Source organism: Protomyctophum parallelum (assembly GCF_964188405.1).
Source record: "Protomyctophum parallelum genome assembly, chromosome: 1".
Classification (NCBI taxonomy): domain Eukaryota; kingdom Metazoa; phylum Chordata; class Actinopteri; order Myctophiformes; family Myctophidae; genus Protomyctophum; species Protomyctophum parallelum.
This window is the reverse complement of record NC_139697.1, coordinates 79054292-79071182: the sequence shown is the minus strand read 5'-3', so window position 1 is coordinate 79071182 and position 16891 is coordinate 79054292. Positions and strand designations below refer to the sequence as shown.

The following is a 16891-nucleotide window of genomic DNA, read 5'->3' as shown; positions in this document are numbered from 1 at the left end:
CGCACCGTCATATACAATTTTAAACCAGGCACATCAATGAGTGGGCCGAAACGGTTTAAAAGGTCTATTCCAAGCAGCAAAGGAACCGTGTTTATCTGGCTGATATAGAAGGGATGATAAACTTCTTCGTTCCCAATTCTCAGGTGGCATATAGCAAACTTCTCGACCTGAGTCACCGTTGTGGCGTAAGCTTGGAGCTTGATGGGTTTTGAACACAACTTGAGTGTACAATCGGCCTGTCTCAAACGGTCTTGGAGGACGTTGAATAAATCCATGGACATTAAACTAATATCCGCCGCGGTGTCTACCAACCCTTCGTGGACCAGGGTGTTTTCAAGTGTGATTTCAAGATAGAGTTTTCTTGCCACGCCTCGGGCTGTCAGGTTGGAAAGCAACTGTACGAACGGAGGAACTGTACCAGGTTCCGGAAAGATTGACTTGCGCTCATTGTCCATTTCCAGGGTCAGGACAGCGTAAGGATTTCCGATGGAAAGAGAGAAAGGAGTGTCTGAAGAGACCAAGTCCCTAGGGTTAAAACAAGCCGATTGTTGCAGTATCACTTGCGGTGTGGCAGCACACAACAGTGATGGAAGGCAGAACATTGACCCTAACGTGCCCCATTAGAAATGCACACAAGAGCAATGTGGTGTGGAAGAACCCAAAGGGATTTCTTATGTTCTTCAACCACAACAAAGGTAGATATGGTACAGTATAATCTATATGTGTTACATTGTCTGTTTTGGTATCAATATCGAGCCAATACTCATGCATAAATTATGCAAAAACTATTTAAATAGTTACTGATAGAAGCACTAACCATCTTCTCTTCACCCTTCATTGATTAAAAATGGACAGCCTTGAAGGACAAACGCTACAGCATTGATACATTGTCTGCATCAGAATTCACCATCAGTGTGTCCAACATCGCCTTCAAAGATGGAGGCAACTATACATGTATTCATTACAGCAACCCTATCAGAGAGAAGACTGTGGAAGTGACTGTATTAGGTATGTGGAAAATGGGTTCCTCATGATGATTGTGTTCAGCAGTGGTTACACTCAGATGCAAAAACATCTGCTTGAGTTGGTTGTGTCAGTTAACTCACTGTAGCACTTGGAGATTTTCATGAATGTAAAGTGCATTACTAAATGGACATAAAAATCCATTATTATTATTATATTACTCAAATTGTGTATGTATTTTTTTAATTTAATATATAGATCAAGTAAACAAATCAAATGACCTATAACCATAAAATGTATTGCTACATACATACAAAAAAATGAATATATGTTTTTCGTTTAGGTTATCCAAAGATGGCAGTAACACGATTGAATGGAAAGCGTGTCATCAAGTGCTCTGCAGCAGGAAACCATCATATTCCCAAAATATACTGGCTCCTGGATAATAAGATTGAAATCGCTGGTAATTTGTCAAATGTATTTGTAAATATCTAATATTACTGTAGTGTAGATGCAACTCATTCATAACTCATTCATTAATTCAGAACCCCAGCAGCCTTAATACCTTCCAATTACTTTTCCTATCCCACAGCTCAGACCCATTCCAGAGTTGAATACGGAATAAGAAAGTATACCTCAGAGGATACTTTACACATTAAGTCAGTAGAGAAAAGAGTCACAGTGACATGCATTGTTAACCATCCAGCTCTGCATGGCGAATTGCTGAGCAACTTTGTTAACATTGGACAAGCTTGTGAGTACAATTTAAACATTATTTCTTCTAATATCTGACCAAATTCACAGAATTTTAGGAAGATGAATAAACAATTTAAAATAATATTCCTCAAATATGAAAGTAATGGTGTTCTTGGGGAAACTCCTGCCTGTTCTTTTTAGAAACTATGTTTCTAAAGGCTACTGTATAGAAGCCTGAATTTGAGGAACATGAACGTGTTGTTCAACTGTCACAAAACAGGGAAAGTACTCTTGCGTCATGACCATCATGAACTTACAGTATTGTAGTATCATGTGAAAGTAGCGAAAGTCAATCGCCTCAGTGAATTCCCTTTTCCAGTAAATGGACTGACAGTAGTCAGTCACTATGTGTATCTGCATGTTATTAGATTGACCAATAATTTCAACGTTTTATTTATTTATTTTTATTGATGAAGCGATTCAATTCCACAATTCATACCTATCACACATAGGCAGACATGTGATATGATATGATACTATGATTCCTGTTTCTACAGTAATAGTGTGATTACTAAATGATTTTTAATAACTCTTCTTTATAGCCCCAAATTTCCCAAGGTCAATCGCAACAACATCACCGGCTATGACTCAACCACAAAGGTCAACAGACATACCAAGAATAACATCTCAGTGGACTAGAATTGAGGAAACCACAGAGTTGCAGACTACAGACTTGTCTGAACCATCAACTGTTAGCTGTGAGTAAAGGAGCTATTTTAACTAAAACTGCTACATTTCTATGGGATTTTGAGTGACATTTCTCAACTATTTGAGAGATGTGATCCAGAAAATTCATTATTGAATTACAGATGAATACTGTCTAAATTATATAGACCTATGCTGCAAATGCTGTATGCACTATAAATCATACTATAGCACGTTCAAACGACCACATTAGGTTCAAAGTCAAAGCCGTACAATTGTTCTCACACAGTACAGTTCTGCTTCCTTAAGGTTTCATGACATTCATTTTCATTTTTTATGCATGAACATGAACTTTGAACATTCAGTGGATTTTCTGTGGGCTGGGGTTTTGTCTGTGTGTTCTGAAGCCTAAATCCCTCAGCAGTGACATCTGCTGGAAAATTCCTGTCATATATTGTGGACTCTTACCTCACAGGCAAATCACAGCACTTGTTTGAGCCAGAAAACCCCAGACCACAGAAAATCTACTGAATGTTAAAAGTTCCGTTTTCTGGGGTGCAATTGAGCTCAGAAAAAAAAGGATTGTTGATGATAGTGATAGTTGTATTCTTAGTGCCGTTCAGGCTATGTTGCACTAACTCAAACTGACAATTTGAATGTTTATCTATAGAGCTGTAACAGTCAACATTTTTGTTCCAGCAGCATACATGTACCTTTGTGGTACTACAAGGCCTTCTTATCTTATATTTTTTTCTTTCCAGATGACTCAGAGAGCTCTCTACCTGATTCAACCTTTACAAACAACGACACTACTACTGTCACCAACGTAACTACGATAACAGGTATGAAGCTCGGGTCAACTACAGGTAGATTACTGACCAAAGTGACCATTGAGATAGGGATCTACTGTACACTAAACTTCAGCCACTTACACCAGAGTCATCATTGGGTACCCAACATCTAGTGGTGAATCACTAGCTCAGGTCCATAGCAAGAAGGACGGAGAACTCCTAATGCTATGGGCCAGAGCTATTGAATCACCATGTCTACAATAAGCAGCCTCCTGGCCTGTTGTAGTACTGAACTGAAGCATGGGCCGGCCGAGCAGTCCAGGCACCTAGTCTGGTAATCCTGCCTGACAGCACGATCCTGACGACCTTTGCTGTGTGTCCCCCCCCCCCCCCATCTCTCTCCCCCTTTCCTGTCAAACTACTGTAAATCTGTCAATAATGGCAAAAAGCCCCAAAAAGTACTGAATTGAGAGTGTAACAGAGTGTAATGACTCTTCTTAATTCTGAACAGGTCTGACACATGTATATAGAGCCACATCGAATAATGGTACATCAAGCAACATTACCATTGGTAAGTCAAGCCTGCAGTGCCATATTATCGTCGGCATCTCATTTCAGAGATAAAATGACAATTCGATAATATGATTATGCGTACACACATTGGTGTATTGTGTATACACAGTAAAATCCTCAGTGTTCATTTATTCCATTTGTAACCACTGTATTTTACAGTAGTGCTCAGGAGATTGATTATGTCTGACCGAAACACATGAGTGTATTATATTTCTGTTAATTCCCAGATAGCTTTGATGAGCTGGCAAGGCAGAAAGGAAATGGTTCATCTGTGCTTGTACTTCTGGTGACATGCCTGATATTTTCACTTTTAGTGGTAGTCATTTTCTTTGTTAGCAAACTCAGGAGAGCGCACATCATCTGGAAAAGAGGTAAGTGAAAATTATGTTGGACATTTACTATGCTCCATTACGTCAGTAAGTATGCAGTTGAGGGCTGATTTGACCCTTTTGCACATAGGTTGCTCAAAGCTGGTGTAGTCTCAGAATCTAAAAGCCCAATGTACAGTACAATCATCATGTTTTTTTATTTTTCTCATTGTTCTACGTCCAAAAAGAGTTCACCTGAATATGTTAAACTAAACTTACTACTAGAAAAATAAAGACATTAAACTCAAGACATGTGGTTGTGTGCATCTGTTTCATGTTATGCCATTCTGAAATGTCAAACATATTTTGTTATTCCAATTCTTGCAGAAAATGAAGAGTCAGATCAGTCAATGGATAGCAGTAAATCAAAATCAAGCCATGAAGAGAAGCAAGTCCAGGGGCAAAAGAGCAGAGGTAAAATATTAGCCTTCAGCCACATGACCAAAACAAATACAGAAAGGGTCTCAAAGTAGTCAAAGTAGTGGAAGATGTTATTTTTTAAATATAATTTGTTGTGAAATGTTTTTCCCTACAGGTCTTTTCAGCACAGGTTTCGCAACATATGTCACTCAGGAGCCAAGAGAGATAACCGAAGCACCAAATACTACTGAAGAGTCAGCAGCTGAAAGTATACAAAGGGATACTCATATCACCCCACAAACAGATGGTTCTGTCAATGTACATATTAAAGAGACAGAACTGTGACATTGTTGTGAACATTCCCATAATGACCTGTGTAGAAGCCATCCGCACTGATTTGTATGTCTATTTATTGTTATTATTATCACACTTGTTGTAGTTATTATTTGGCATTGGTTTGATGGGTTGTGTCACTGTTTGGACACCAAGGGCACGCCTCCCCAGGCCTAATTGATTGATTGAGAGAGCATATGTAGGCCTGGGTGATTGGGGAGCGTCATGCACCTGGTGGACAAACCAGTTTTACCAGATAGACAGACAGATAGACAACACAGAAGAGACAAATGCTTGTAATGTACCATCACTGCACTTTAAAGGAAAGTAAATACAAACTACAATGACATTGAACCTGTGGACAATCTACTTCTTATATCTGCGTACATCCATAATCCCTAGGTGCATCAGTGGGTTTGTTGGCTATAAGGTTGAAATGTTTGGAACCAACAAAGAGCCACAACATAGTAAAACTGAGTCCTGTTGGATTTAGATGTGTTGGTTTTTCAAAGTAACAAGGAGGACTCGAACCAGGAATTGGAACAAACATAAGGGAATTAACTAACTGGACGCGCAGCTCAAAGCCACAAAGACTCATCAATTAGGAGCCTGTTATGTAGTGGACACTGGAAACCGAATTTAAAAGCTGTATAGGAAAACGGCAATAACTATTGGAGTTATTTTATTTTCGTGTTTTTCCACTGCTTAACTTTTATTGGTGACTTGTTTGCTGGCCATTTGATGCACTGCCGTCCGTTATTATTCTTGTTTTTGTCACTGCCGGACTTTTACTAGTGACACACCTGTTGTTTTGCACTGCCTTTATTTATTTGGGCATTTGCATTTGCGCTGCTGCACTTTCTTGGAAGTTTACACTGCACTGCACTTTTACGTGTGGCAAAAAGGAAATTACAATGTCTGACTCAGATGCCACGAGAGCAGTGAGCGAGGTTGCTCTACAACCTGCAGATGAAGAAGACTGGTGGGAAGACCCTCCAGAGCTCAGTCGAAGGGAGATTGAGATTATCGTGCAGGAGTGGATGGCACGAGAGATGGAGAGGGAGCAGAGGAAGAGCATTTTGGCCACATATGGCGTGGTGGAGGAAGACGCACCCCCGGGAGAGGATGGCAGAGAGACATGGCAGGAAGGAGAGGACAGTGTCTCCGAGCCGAAGATCCCTCAGGAGGAGAACATTCTGCAGCTGAAGGATTTCCAGCGGGAGCAGCTGACTGACCCTGCAGAAGAGGACGGAGCGGAGGACGGTGAGATGGCTGTGGAGACGGGCGGCTCCTCAGCTCTCGGCGTCACATCTGAAGCTGGAGATCACTATGGACAGATGCGTGAGGGAGATGAAAACGGCAAGCAGGATGCCATGATCAACAACGCTAGCTGGGTTGAGTCAGCTGACACAAAGAGGCTGAACAGAGTGGTGAGGGATCCACTCAGTGGAGAGAGGCATCCTTCCCCATCACGGAGGGCCAGTGGTGGAGGGGACCATGGCACCATGGACGGCATGGAGAGGGCTACATCTGACCATGACCAACAAGGTGGTAGGAAAGAAGCTGGCATAGGAACCGAAAGGAGGACAAAGGGCCTGTCCAGGAGAAGAGAGAGCAGAAGGAGAACGAGGAGGGTGACGTGCCGGAGGAAAGGGACAACCACCTGCTCCGCTTCCTGTGGTGGCTTGAGGGCTACATCAAGCCTTCTCCAGACCACTGAGAGCTTAGGGGGGAGTGTAGAAGCCACCCGCACTGATTTGTATGTCTATTTATTGTTATTATTATCACACTTGTTGTAGTTATTATTTGGCATTATTGGGCATTGGTTTGATGGGTTGTGTCACTGTTTGGACACCAAGGGCACGCCTCCCCAGGCCTAATTGATTGATTGAAAGAGCATATGTAGGCCTGGGTGATTGGGGAGCGTCATGCACCTGGTGGACAAACCAGTTTTACCAGATAGACAGACAACACAGAAGAGACAAATGCTTGTAATGTACCATCACTGCACTTTAAAGGAAAGTAAATACAAACTACAATGACATTGAACCTGTGGACAATCTACTTCTTATATCTGCGTACATCCATAATCCCTAGGTGCATCAGTGGGTTTGTTGGCTATAAGGTTGAAATGTTTGGAACCAACAAAGAGCCACAACAACCTGTAAAATAATGTGCATAGTTGCATACCGGTTGTTACGAAGGAACGTAGTGCCTCTCTGACATCACAACCGGGACGTCAGGGTGACATCACCCCTGACATCCCAACACCATAAATATCAATGCCTACGCAAGTTACGACGGATTAAGCTAAAACGGACCCAGATAGCAGCAGCAGGCCTCGGATACTATATCAAGACCTGCCACCGAGTGCCGGTCCCACACTTGCGCTCAAGGAGAGAGATTTCCGTCCCCATCTCCTCGGCACTATCCCCGACCAGACCCGGCCATATCTAGGTCTCGGTCACACCGGTATTTGTATATAAATATATGATTTTACTTTATTTTACTTTTATAAGAATGTTGTTTAGACCTATATAAATGTGTTACTTTTAGGATTAAAATAAAGTTAACTATATTATGAGCAATCTTATCGGTCTTTGTGCAGTAATTGTATTAATCTCAGATTAATACAATTAAACAATAACCTATAACAAGAATCACTTAACAGTATAAAAATACACATTCTTGCTGTCACATTTCAGGTAGGCCTACATTTGTATAGGTCTGACTAATATTTTGTTTAAGCAACACATTTTAAAGATGTTATTTACTTTGGCTTTTTCTGCCTTTTTTATTGATAGGTTGAAAGTAGTCGTTCAGGAAATGGGGAGATAAATCGGGGGAAAGACACACAGAATGCTGTCAGGCTGGCTCAGCAGCCTAGGTGCCCAGACGGTTGAGCTAACCTAAGCAACACATTTTAACATGATCTCAAACCCCCGGGGCAGTCAGACAGATATTTTGTGAAGCCTGAAACTCCTGAAAGTTCATATAATGGCCTGTTGTGGCGCTGTCACTGGACCCAAAAAACCCCATAGCCCCATAGAAGTCCATGTATTTGGGCCCAACTTCACCTAGACTGTATTACCTTAATAAACATGGTCATGAATACTTTCTGCTTCCAGTCACTAGTCCCCACCCACTCGAGTCAAAATAAAAACCAACAGAGAAGAAGGGGGGAAGTCCCGCCTCGTTGTCTGGGCAGCCAATGGCCAGCTGGGCCCAAACGGAGCCAGCCAATGGCCAGCTGGGACCAAACGGATCTAGAAAGATGGCGACTTACAGTGCAGGAATAACAGGCTTCATTTTACGTCCATGTTAGACCCGGGGAACGCTTTGTCCATATTTTTTACAGTCGATGTCTCAAACCCATCGCATAAGTGATTGGGCTTATAGCCTACTTCTTGCACTGTTTAATATTGTACAATTAGTTGCGAAATTTACTGATTCTGTTCGGCTAAATTCACTGATTCTCAACATGGGGTCTGCAGGGGACCGCATCCACATTACATGGGTCCTTGGGGAGGTTGGTCCCCAGTTTAATACTTGATATTAACCTGAGGATATAGTTAGGAACAAGATGGACCCTTAAAGGCCTATTCATAGTCTGGATTTTCGGTGGTGAGGTGACCACCGCTCCGTTGGCGAGCGGTGATCAGTAAAAACAGAGAGAAGGGCTGGAGCGGTTGCGGTGGTATGAGCCTTTACAGATCCATTTGGTTCCATTTCTACACTCCCTTATCAACACTGAATATTTTACAGCATAGATTGTGGTCAAATTAAATAAAATCAGGGTACAGTATGTGGTGGCCTAACAATATCAAACCGCTTGTCCATAAATTAAAATAAATAAAATTGAATATGTAAAGAAGACATATTTATTGTATTCCAGCTAGCATTGACGGTCACGTCAGTCAGTGGAGGAAAAACAATTGCACCCCTTATAGGGGACCTATAGGCCTAGCCCAGGCCTAGCCCCAAGGCCCTCCACAGATCCCTAACCTAAAGTCCCGTCCACAGCAATGATTTCCAATGCATTGCAACTCCTTGCAAGTTGCAGCAACAACATGCAACTTGTTTGGTGTGGACTTTTTTCAGAGTGGAAAAAAACAATGAGTCATTGATGAGTAATTTATTCATTATCAATGAGTCAATGACTGAGCCTACAGGAAACCATGTGGTTACACTCTATGGTTACACTATACAATGGTTATGGAATTATGAAACTCAGGCAGACGAAAGAAAGGCGGATACTCTTAACAGGAAGTGGGAGGGACATCAAATAATGTTATATGGCGATTGGCTTATCACATGTATTTCCTGGTGACGTGAGGGCTAGGTCATTGGTGCATTGCTGAGAAACAGCTGAAGCCTCGGCGTGTGATTGGCTGCTTTGGCCGGCCATATAGAAGACCCACGGTGGAGTTCTTTCTTTCACTCTCAGGCTCCAGGCGTACAGCAGTAGCTTCGCCACTGCGCAACTCAACCAATAACTCCACCAAATTCATCAGCGGCTGCCAATATCTGGTGAGTCTCGTCGTATTTAATCATCTTCTGAAACGGCAGTCAGCGTTCCTGTACCCTTTGCCAAGTGTTGTTTCAAACGGTAAAAGTTAGCAGTTCCCGACGATTTAACAATGACCCGTTCATGATTGCGGCATTATATCGGCTGTTGGCTTGAAACAATCCGAAAGACAATCGTTCCGTTTTTGTCTTGATATCCACCGACATGGTGGATTGAATAGAAGTAGATTGCATTGCTAAATGACTTGTTTGTTGCGACCGAGTGCCGGCTCTGCTCGATAAGAAGCTGTAGTATAGAATGTTCTAGAACATCTAACCACGTGGTCTGAACCCCGCCATTAATGGGCATCTCTTGTTCGTTCATGACAAGGAGATCCATGTACCGTAAGCATAGTGTCCCTCACTTGATTATTTTACTTGGCCTAACGGAAAAGATCACTGTGATGACGTTTTTTCCTGCCTTTCGTAGTTTCCACCAGAGGTTGAAAGACCAAAGATGGCATAAAACCTTCCTTGGATGTCTGAGTGATCACGTAGAAATAAGGCTCTAGCAGATCAATTGATTAAAAGACAATTTGTCTCAAATTAAACTTTGTTTTACCTAGTTTGTTGACGTTGGAGACATGATCGGCCCCATGTTTGGTTAAAATATGACCTGTTGTGTAAGTTCAGTTCAGTAATTGCTTAACCTGATTAATGCCCTTCTAAATGATCACATTTGGTTTTATAAAATGGACGGTCGTTGATGGTGTAATGCTGAGTAGGACTGCCAAAAGTCATTAGGCGGTAACATCGCTGCTCATGAATGTCACTCTTGGCTGAGAGTCAGTGTAGCTGCCAGGCTTTGTGAGGAAGTTGCAGTTTCCTTCCTGTTTTGACCTCATGGTGGGTGTAAACTGGTAAAGTGTTCGTGCCCTGCTGGGACTTGTCCAGTTGCTTCAAATGTCATATTGGCACACCCAGGGCATGAGCGTGCTAGTGACATGTGCAATCCCAACAGTTTATTGACTTAAGTTAAGTTAGAGATGGTGGCAAATGCAGACCCAACAGAGTAGGCTACAATTAACTCTAATGTGTTTGAGAAAAACATTGTAGCTCTCAAGAGATGGCTGGAAGAACAAACTGACTGTAGGGTTTGTAATGACAAAGCATTTTTGATAATCTTGTTATGATCTTTCAGGAAACATGTCTAAGGGACCAGCAGTGGGCATTGACCTGGGAACCACCTACTCCTGTGTGGGTGTCTTCCAGCATGGCAAGGTTGAGATCATTGCCAACGACCAGGGAAACAGGACCACACCCAGTTATGTGGCCTTCACAGACTCCGAGAGGCTCATCGGAGATGCCGCCAAGAATCAGGTTGCCATGAACCCCTGCAACACAGTCTTCGGTAAGGGTTTGCTCCTTACATTAGAATGTGTGTTCTGTCCGGAGACGGTCCACACCTTCACCAACTTAATCTCTTATGCCCCATGTAATGTAAATGACAAATGGGTTGATCTGCAAGCTCACAAAGCTACAAATGGGGTTACCAGGTTGAAGTTGTAAACATTTTGCTTATCCAACGGGTAATATTAAAACAAAAATACTTCATCGAGTTTAACCCCAATTTTTACCAGTTAGCGGAAGACTGCCTGTGTAATGCAAGGTAGCTTTGTGTTGTGCAATACTCTACTTGTCAATCACCAGAACACCCCCAAACAACTGCAGATGTACTAGTTTTATTTAACATACTCTACCATACAGATTCCCCACAAAGTTCCCAATTTAAAATGGGCTGGATCACTGTGATGACGTTTATTCCTGCCTTTCGTAGTTTCCACCAGAGGTTGAAAGACCAAAGATGGCACAAAACCTTCCTTGGATGTCTGAGTGATCAAGTAGAATACTAGGGTTGTGCCAATTGATCAAGTTGAGGAAAAGGTTGCCAATAGAATTGGCAAAGTAATGAATGGTTGCGACTGTAGTAGAAATGGCCTCAACATGACGTGATATTTTCTGATGCTTTGCAGATGCCAAGAGACTGATTGGTCGCAGGTTCGATGATGGAGTTGTGCAGTCGGACATGAAGCACTGGCCCTTTACAGTGATCAATGACAACACCCGACCCAAAGTCCAGGTTGATTACAAGGGCGAGGCAAAGCAATTCTACCCGGAGGAGATTTCTTCAATGGTGCTGGTGAAGATGAAGGAAATTGCTGAAGCTTACCTCGGAAAGGTAGGTTTCAACAAGTGGTTGAATTGGAAATGTGGTGTTTGTGAAGGTAATGAAACTAACTGCATTGTTCTCTCCCCAGACTGTAAACAATGCAGTTATTACAGTGCCTGCCTACTTCAATGACTCTCAGCGCCAGGCCACCAAGGATGCTGGCACCATCTCTGGTCTGAATGTTCTCCGAATCATCAATGAGCCAACAGCTGCTGCCATTGCTTATGGTTTGGACAAAAAGGTAATTGTCCAAATACCTTGAGGTTTATTCCCCAGTTGCACAGTGCTGTGAACATGATCAAAATGGCACATAAATTGACCTTTGCAGTTTGCACAGTACTGCTCTTTTGATACTAGATTCTGTTTAGTGCTCTAACTATGAACTAATTTTCAGGTCGGTGCTGAGAGGAACGTGCTCATCTTTGACCTCGGTGGTGGTACTTTTGATGTGTCCATTTTGACCATTGAGGATGGCATTTTCGAAGTAAAGTCCACTGCCGGAGACACTCATCTTGGAGGGGAAGACTTTGACAGCCGCATGGTCAACCACTTCATTGCAGAGTTCAAGCGCAAATACAAGAAGGACGTTAGTGACAATAAGAGGGCTGTCCGCCGTCTACGCACCGCATGTGAGAGGGCAAAGCGCACTCTGTCTTCCAGCACCCAGGCCAGCATTGAGATTGACTCTCTGTACGAGGGAGTCGACTTCTATACGTCTATCACTAGGGCTCGTTTCGAGGAGCTGAACGCCGATCTCTTCCGTGGTACTTTGGACCCCGTGGAGAAGTCACTCCGTGATGCCAAGATGGACAAGGGTACGATCCATGACATCGTTTTGGTTGGTGGCTCCACTCGCATTCCCAAGATCCAGAAGCTGCTGCAAGATTTATTCAATGGCAAGGAGCTAAACAAAAGCATCAACCCTGATGAAGCTGTGGCCTATGGAGCTGGTAAGTTGTGGCTTCTATTCCAAGTAATACTACTGGTTTGTATGCATGTGGGGTGTCGTATAGGCTGGATCACTGTGATGACGTTTTTTCCTGCCTTTCGTAGTTTCCACCAGAGGTTGAAAGACCAAAGATGGCATAAAACCTTCCTTGGATGTCTGAGTGATTAGAATATTATTCTGTACACTCCTCATGATTTACTTTCATGTAATTGTGCACTGAATGACCACTGGCTGTAAATTGGCTTTTAAGTACATGGTGATTTTAAACGGTACATGTTTGTCATCCACAGCTGTCCAGGCTGCCATCCTGTCTGGTGACAAGTCTGAGAATGTCCAGGACCTGCTTCTTCTGGATGTCACCCCCCTGTCCCTGGGTATTGAGACCGCTGGAGGTGTCATGACTGTCCTGATAAAACGTAACACAACTATCCCCACCAAGCAGACCCAGACCTTCACCACATACTCGGACAACCAGCCTGGTGTGCTCATTCAGGTGAGGAACATGTCTTCTCTCAGTATTGTTGTGTATCGCTATGATGACGTTTATTCCTGCCTTTCGTAGTTTCCACCTGAGGTTGAAAAACCAGAGATGGCCCAGCCCTTCCTTGGATGTCTGAGCGATTCCATAGATATTGTTTGTCATATCTGTTCATTTGTACATGTGGCGCTAATGTTCCATGCTTCCCACAGGTATTTGAGGGTGAGCGTGCCATGACCAAGGACAACAACTTGCTGGGCAAGTTTGAGTTGACTGGAATTCCCCCTGCCCCTCGTGGTGTCCCTCAGATTGAGGTCACCTTCGACATAGACGCCAACGGCATCATGAATGTGTCTGCTGCTGACAAGAGCACTGGAAAGGAGAACAAGATTACCATCACAAACGACAAAGGTACTAATTAAAATGGTTATTTACCTACTAAATTGGTGTACATTTCTACTGGTGAGTGGAGACTGAATGCCTGCTTAATGCAGATGGCTATTGAGCTTTGAGTTGTGCAATACTCCACTTGTGAATCACTTGAACACAACCCCAAACTGAAGATTTACTAGTTTTATTGTAATAACGTACTACTCTACGATACAGATTCCTAAAATGTTTTAACGTTTCAAATCAAATTTTACAATAGGCTGGATCACTGTGATGACGTTTATTCCTGCCTTTCGTAGTTTCCACCAGAGGTTGAAAGACCAAAGATGGCCCAAAACCTTCCTTGGATGTCTGAGTGATCAAGTAGAAATGGGGCTTGTGGCATCAATTTGAAAAAATTAGTTCATGGAAGAGTAATCTAGAATAATTGACAAATTAATAGAAAAGTAACAGCTGTAGTCGAAATGGCCTCAACATGATGTGATATTTGCAGATACCAAGACTTGGTAGCCGGTTCGATGATGGAGTTGTGCAGTCAGACATGAAGACATTTTTATTTTTATGTAGTTTGACACTTGTCTTGTGTACCCAGGTCGTCTCAGCAAAGACGACATTGAGCGCATGGTCCAGGATGCTGAGAAATACAAGACTGAGGATGATGTCCAGCGTGATAAGGTGTCTTCTAAAAACTCTCTGGAGTCTTACGCCTTCAACATGAAGTCTACCGTCGAGGATGAGAAGCTCACTGGTAAAATCAGTGACGAGGATAAGCAGAAGATCATGGAAAAGTGCAATGAGGTCATCAGCTGGCTGGACAAGAACCAGGTATGAATATTTATACAATACATGTTTGTCTTGTGAAACATTACAGAATGCCTGCTTAATGCAGGGTAGCTTTTGAGTTGTACAATACAGCTCAATAACCTGAACAACACTACCCCAAATTACTGCAGATGTATAGGTTTTATTGTATTAACCAACACGTTGCATTAAAGCTACAAATTGTAGTTTAAAATGGGCTGGATCACTGTGATGACGTTTTTTCCTGCCTTTCGTAGTTTCCACCAGAGGTTGAAAGACCAAAGATGGCCCAAAACCTTCCTTGGATGTCTGAGTGATCAAGTAGAAATGGGGCTGGCAGTTGAACTGATCAATATGAAAATGTCATATGTGCTTCTCTGTAATCTATAGCATAAACGGCATAAAAAAAGTTGCAGGCCTCTGATTAGTTGCCTTTGAATAACATGTGAGGCTTACCTTTCCATTTCCCTTGCCTTTCGTTACAGACTGCAGAGAAGGAAGAGTATGAGCATCAGCAGAAGGAGCTGGAGAAGGTGTGCAACCCCATCATCACCAAGCTATACCAGGGTGCAGGTGGGATGCCAGGCGGGATGCCTGAAGGTATGGGAGGTATGGGAGGTATGCCTGGTGGCTTCCCTGGAGCAGGCGGTGCTGCTCCCGGTGGCGGTGGATCATCCGGACCAACCATTGAGGAGGTCGACTAAAACATTCCGCACTTGCAAGCAACTACCTCCTCCTCCTGAGAGAAGAAGTTTAACCCTCATAGTTCAAGTTGGCAGTTGAGCTACAGAGTGATTTTTAAAATGGGGGTTTGATGGTATCACATTTGTATTTTGTCAACAGGCCAAAAGTTTTTTTGTTTTTTGCACAGTAAGATGTTTAATTTAATACAGGAATGTTTTCTACTTGTCTTGACTAAATAAAAAAAATATGACAACCCTCTACCCTAGTTTTGACTAAACTTATTCATTTTTTTTTTTACCCAAGTTTTGGACAATGTATCCATGATAATGTTATGTTTGACACACACCCTTTGTTGTATTCCAGTTCAGCCTGTACAAAAAGACCGTACACTAATGCTGCAGCTAATCAGAAAATTATAACGTGACCACTGTGGCCTGACAACACCAACAGGACTTGATTAGCCTGCCATGTTCAACTTCAACTGTTTACATCTGAACCTGAATACCAGTACAAAATCATCCTATATCATTTAGGGGGCCATGATCATCCACACAACATGGTAATGTGAGTTGTCATTTTATGCTCTGGTTGGAATATTATTACAACTTAACTAGCTGTCAAGTTTTGTGTGCCCAGGGTACTATGATGCGATATTAGAATGTGTAGCTATCTGCTCATTACTTGACTAATTGATGGAAAATATTTTCAAGTTGAGATGACAATTTCACCCTGATCTTATTGGATGAAATGGGATTAACATTTTTACTACAGAGCTTGAGACTGATACCCCGTTATAATTTATGGGGGGAGTACACTACTAGCTCTTGTAGCCTAGCAGTCATTACAGGGTATAAGTTTTTAACAAACCCACTTGCAACTAAAGTCGGTTATACTTGAGTTTTTCAAGTATACACCGACATTAAAGTGCCACCTGGTGGCTGCACCCAGCAACTGCGCCGTTGGACTAGGTATCGTTTATTAGTCTGCTCTGAGTGTCTACTCTGTAAACTCTCATTTAAATATTCGTCTTATATAATCGGTAAATATTAAGAGAATGTGAGGTTTTTCTGCAACAATGGATGTTATATTGAAACGTGAGTATGACCTGACATGTCATTGCGCAGGCGTCTTTTGCGGCGTTCTGCGTTTCCATGGTTGCATTCCCACTGTCAAACACAAATAAATGGTGAGTAACTTGGTTGCTACTTGTTTGCTTTGAACTGTTAATAATGCGACGTTTTGGTGAAGTGGTAGCCTGTATTTTGTTTTCTATTATAGGCCTATGTATATATGTGGGTGGTGTTTTTACACATAGGCTACCTGTAGTTTGACAATACTTTGAACAACACTGGTGAGCCTATCCGTTTCTTCGCAAAAGAGTGCAAGAGAACCTCAAAGGCTCACAATGGAGTGGATGGCGGCGGCGCTGTCGGATATTGCATAGCCTAGCATATTGCTTCATTGTGTAAAAATAGACAATTTTGTATTTAAAAATAAATACGGTAGCTGACTAGGTGTTGATCTAGTTGTCACATGATTAAAAAAAGGTGTAGCCTTTTGACATTTTATGAGTCTAAAAGAGATAGCCTACGGGGTGCTTGTGCAACGCATTATTCCGTAGTTCTACTAGAGTCTAAGGGCGCGTTCGGAAATAGCGCACTGAGCCCACTGTGCAATGCAAACTAATAGGCGAGTGTGCTCCGGTGTGGTATTTCCGAACGCGCCCTACAAGAGGCCTGTGGGGTGCTTGTGCAATGCATTATTCTGTAATCCGTTTTAATTTGAATCCCGAGATTCCCGACCCGTAAATGGCCAATTCTGTCGGAGGTTCACATTCACAATGGCGGTAGTGAAGGGGCGCATCCCCCTATGGGCGCATCCGGTGAAAGCCGGAATTACGCTAAACGTAAACGAAGTAAACAAAGGGGGGATGTCGTTCGGCCACAAACGGGATTAAAACACTTGTTTATTGAAAACTACGGACTAATGCATTGAACAAGCACCCCGTATGCCACTCTAACATTTGGGGCATCAGGGTAAGCACCTATTTTTGGTTTTCGATTG

The 16891-nt window shown here is 42.6% G+C and overlaps 2 protein-coding genes across 2 annotated transcripts; both read left to right on the top strand.

Annotated features, from left to right (window-relative positions):
- Positions 1-572: 572 nt before the first annotated feature.
- Positions 573-6509, top strand: crtam (cytotoxic and regulatory T cell molecule; the record flags this gene model as incomplete). The annotated part of the gene is made up of 10 exons (XM_083760016.1): positions 573-695; positions 856-1008; positions 1307-1426; positions 1556-1717; positions 2262-2417; positions 3667-3726; positions 3956-4099; positions 4424-4510; positions 5717-6219; positions 6345-6509. Exons 1-10 carry the CDS (start codon positions 587-589, stop codon positions 6507-6509), a joined length of 1659 nt encoding a protein of 552 aa, XP_083616142.1. The 5' UTR covers positions 573-586.
- Positions 6510-9210: 2701 nt separating this feature from the next.
- On the top strand, positions 9211-15087 carry LOC310868386 (heat shock cognate 70 kDa protein). Its single transcript, XM_083778816.1, has 9 exons — positions 9211-9319; positions 10497-10706; positions 11329-11534; positions 11614-11766; positions 11920-12475; positions 12765-12967; positions 13165-13363; positions 13935-14167; positions 14629-15087. The coding sequence occupies exons 2-9, from the start codon at positions 10502-10504 to the stop codon at positions 14845-14847; spliced, it is 1974 nt and encodes a 657-aa protein (XP_083634942.1). The 5' UTR covers positions 9211-9319; positions 10497-10501; the 3' UTR covers positions 14848-15087.
- Positions 15088-16891: the final 1804 nt, after the last annotated feature.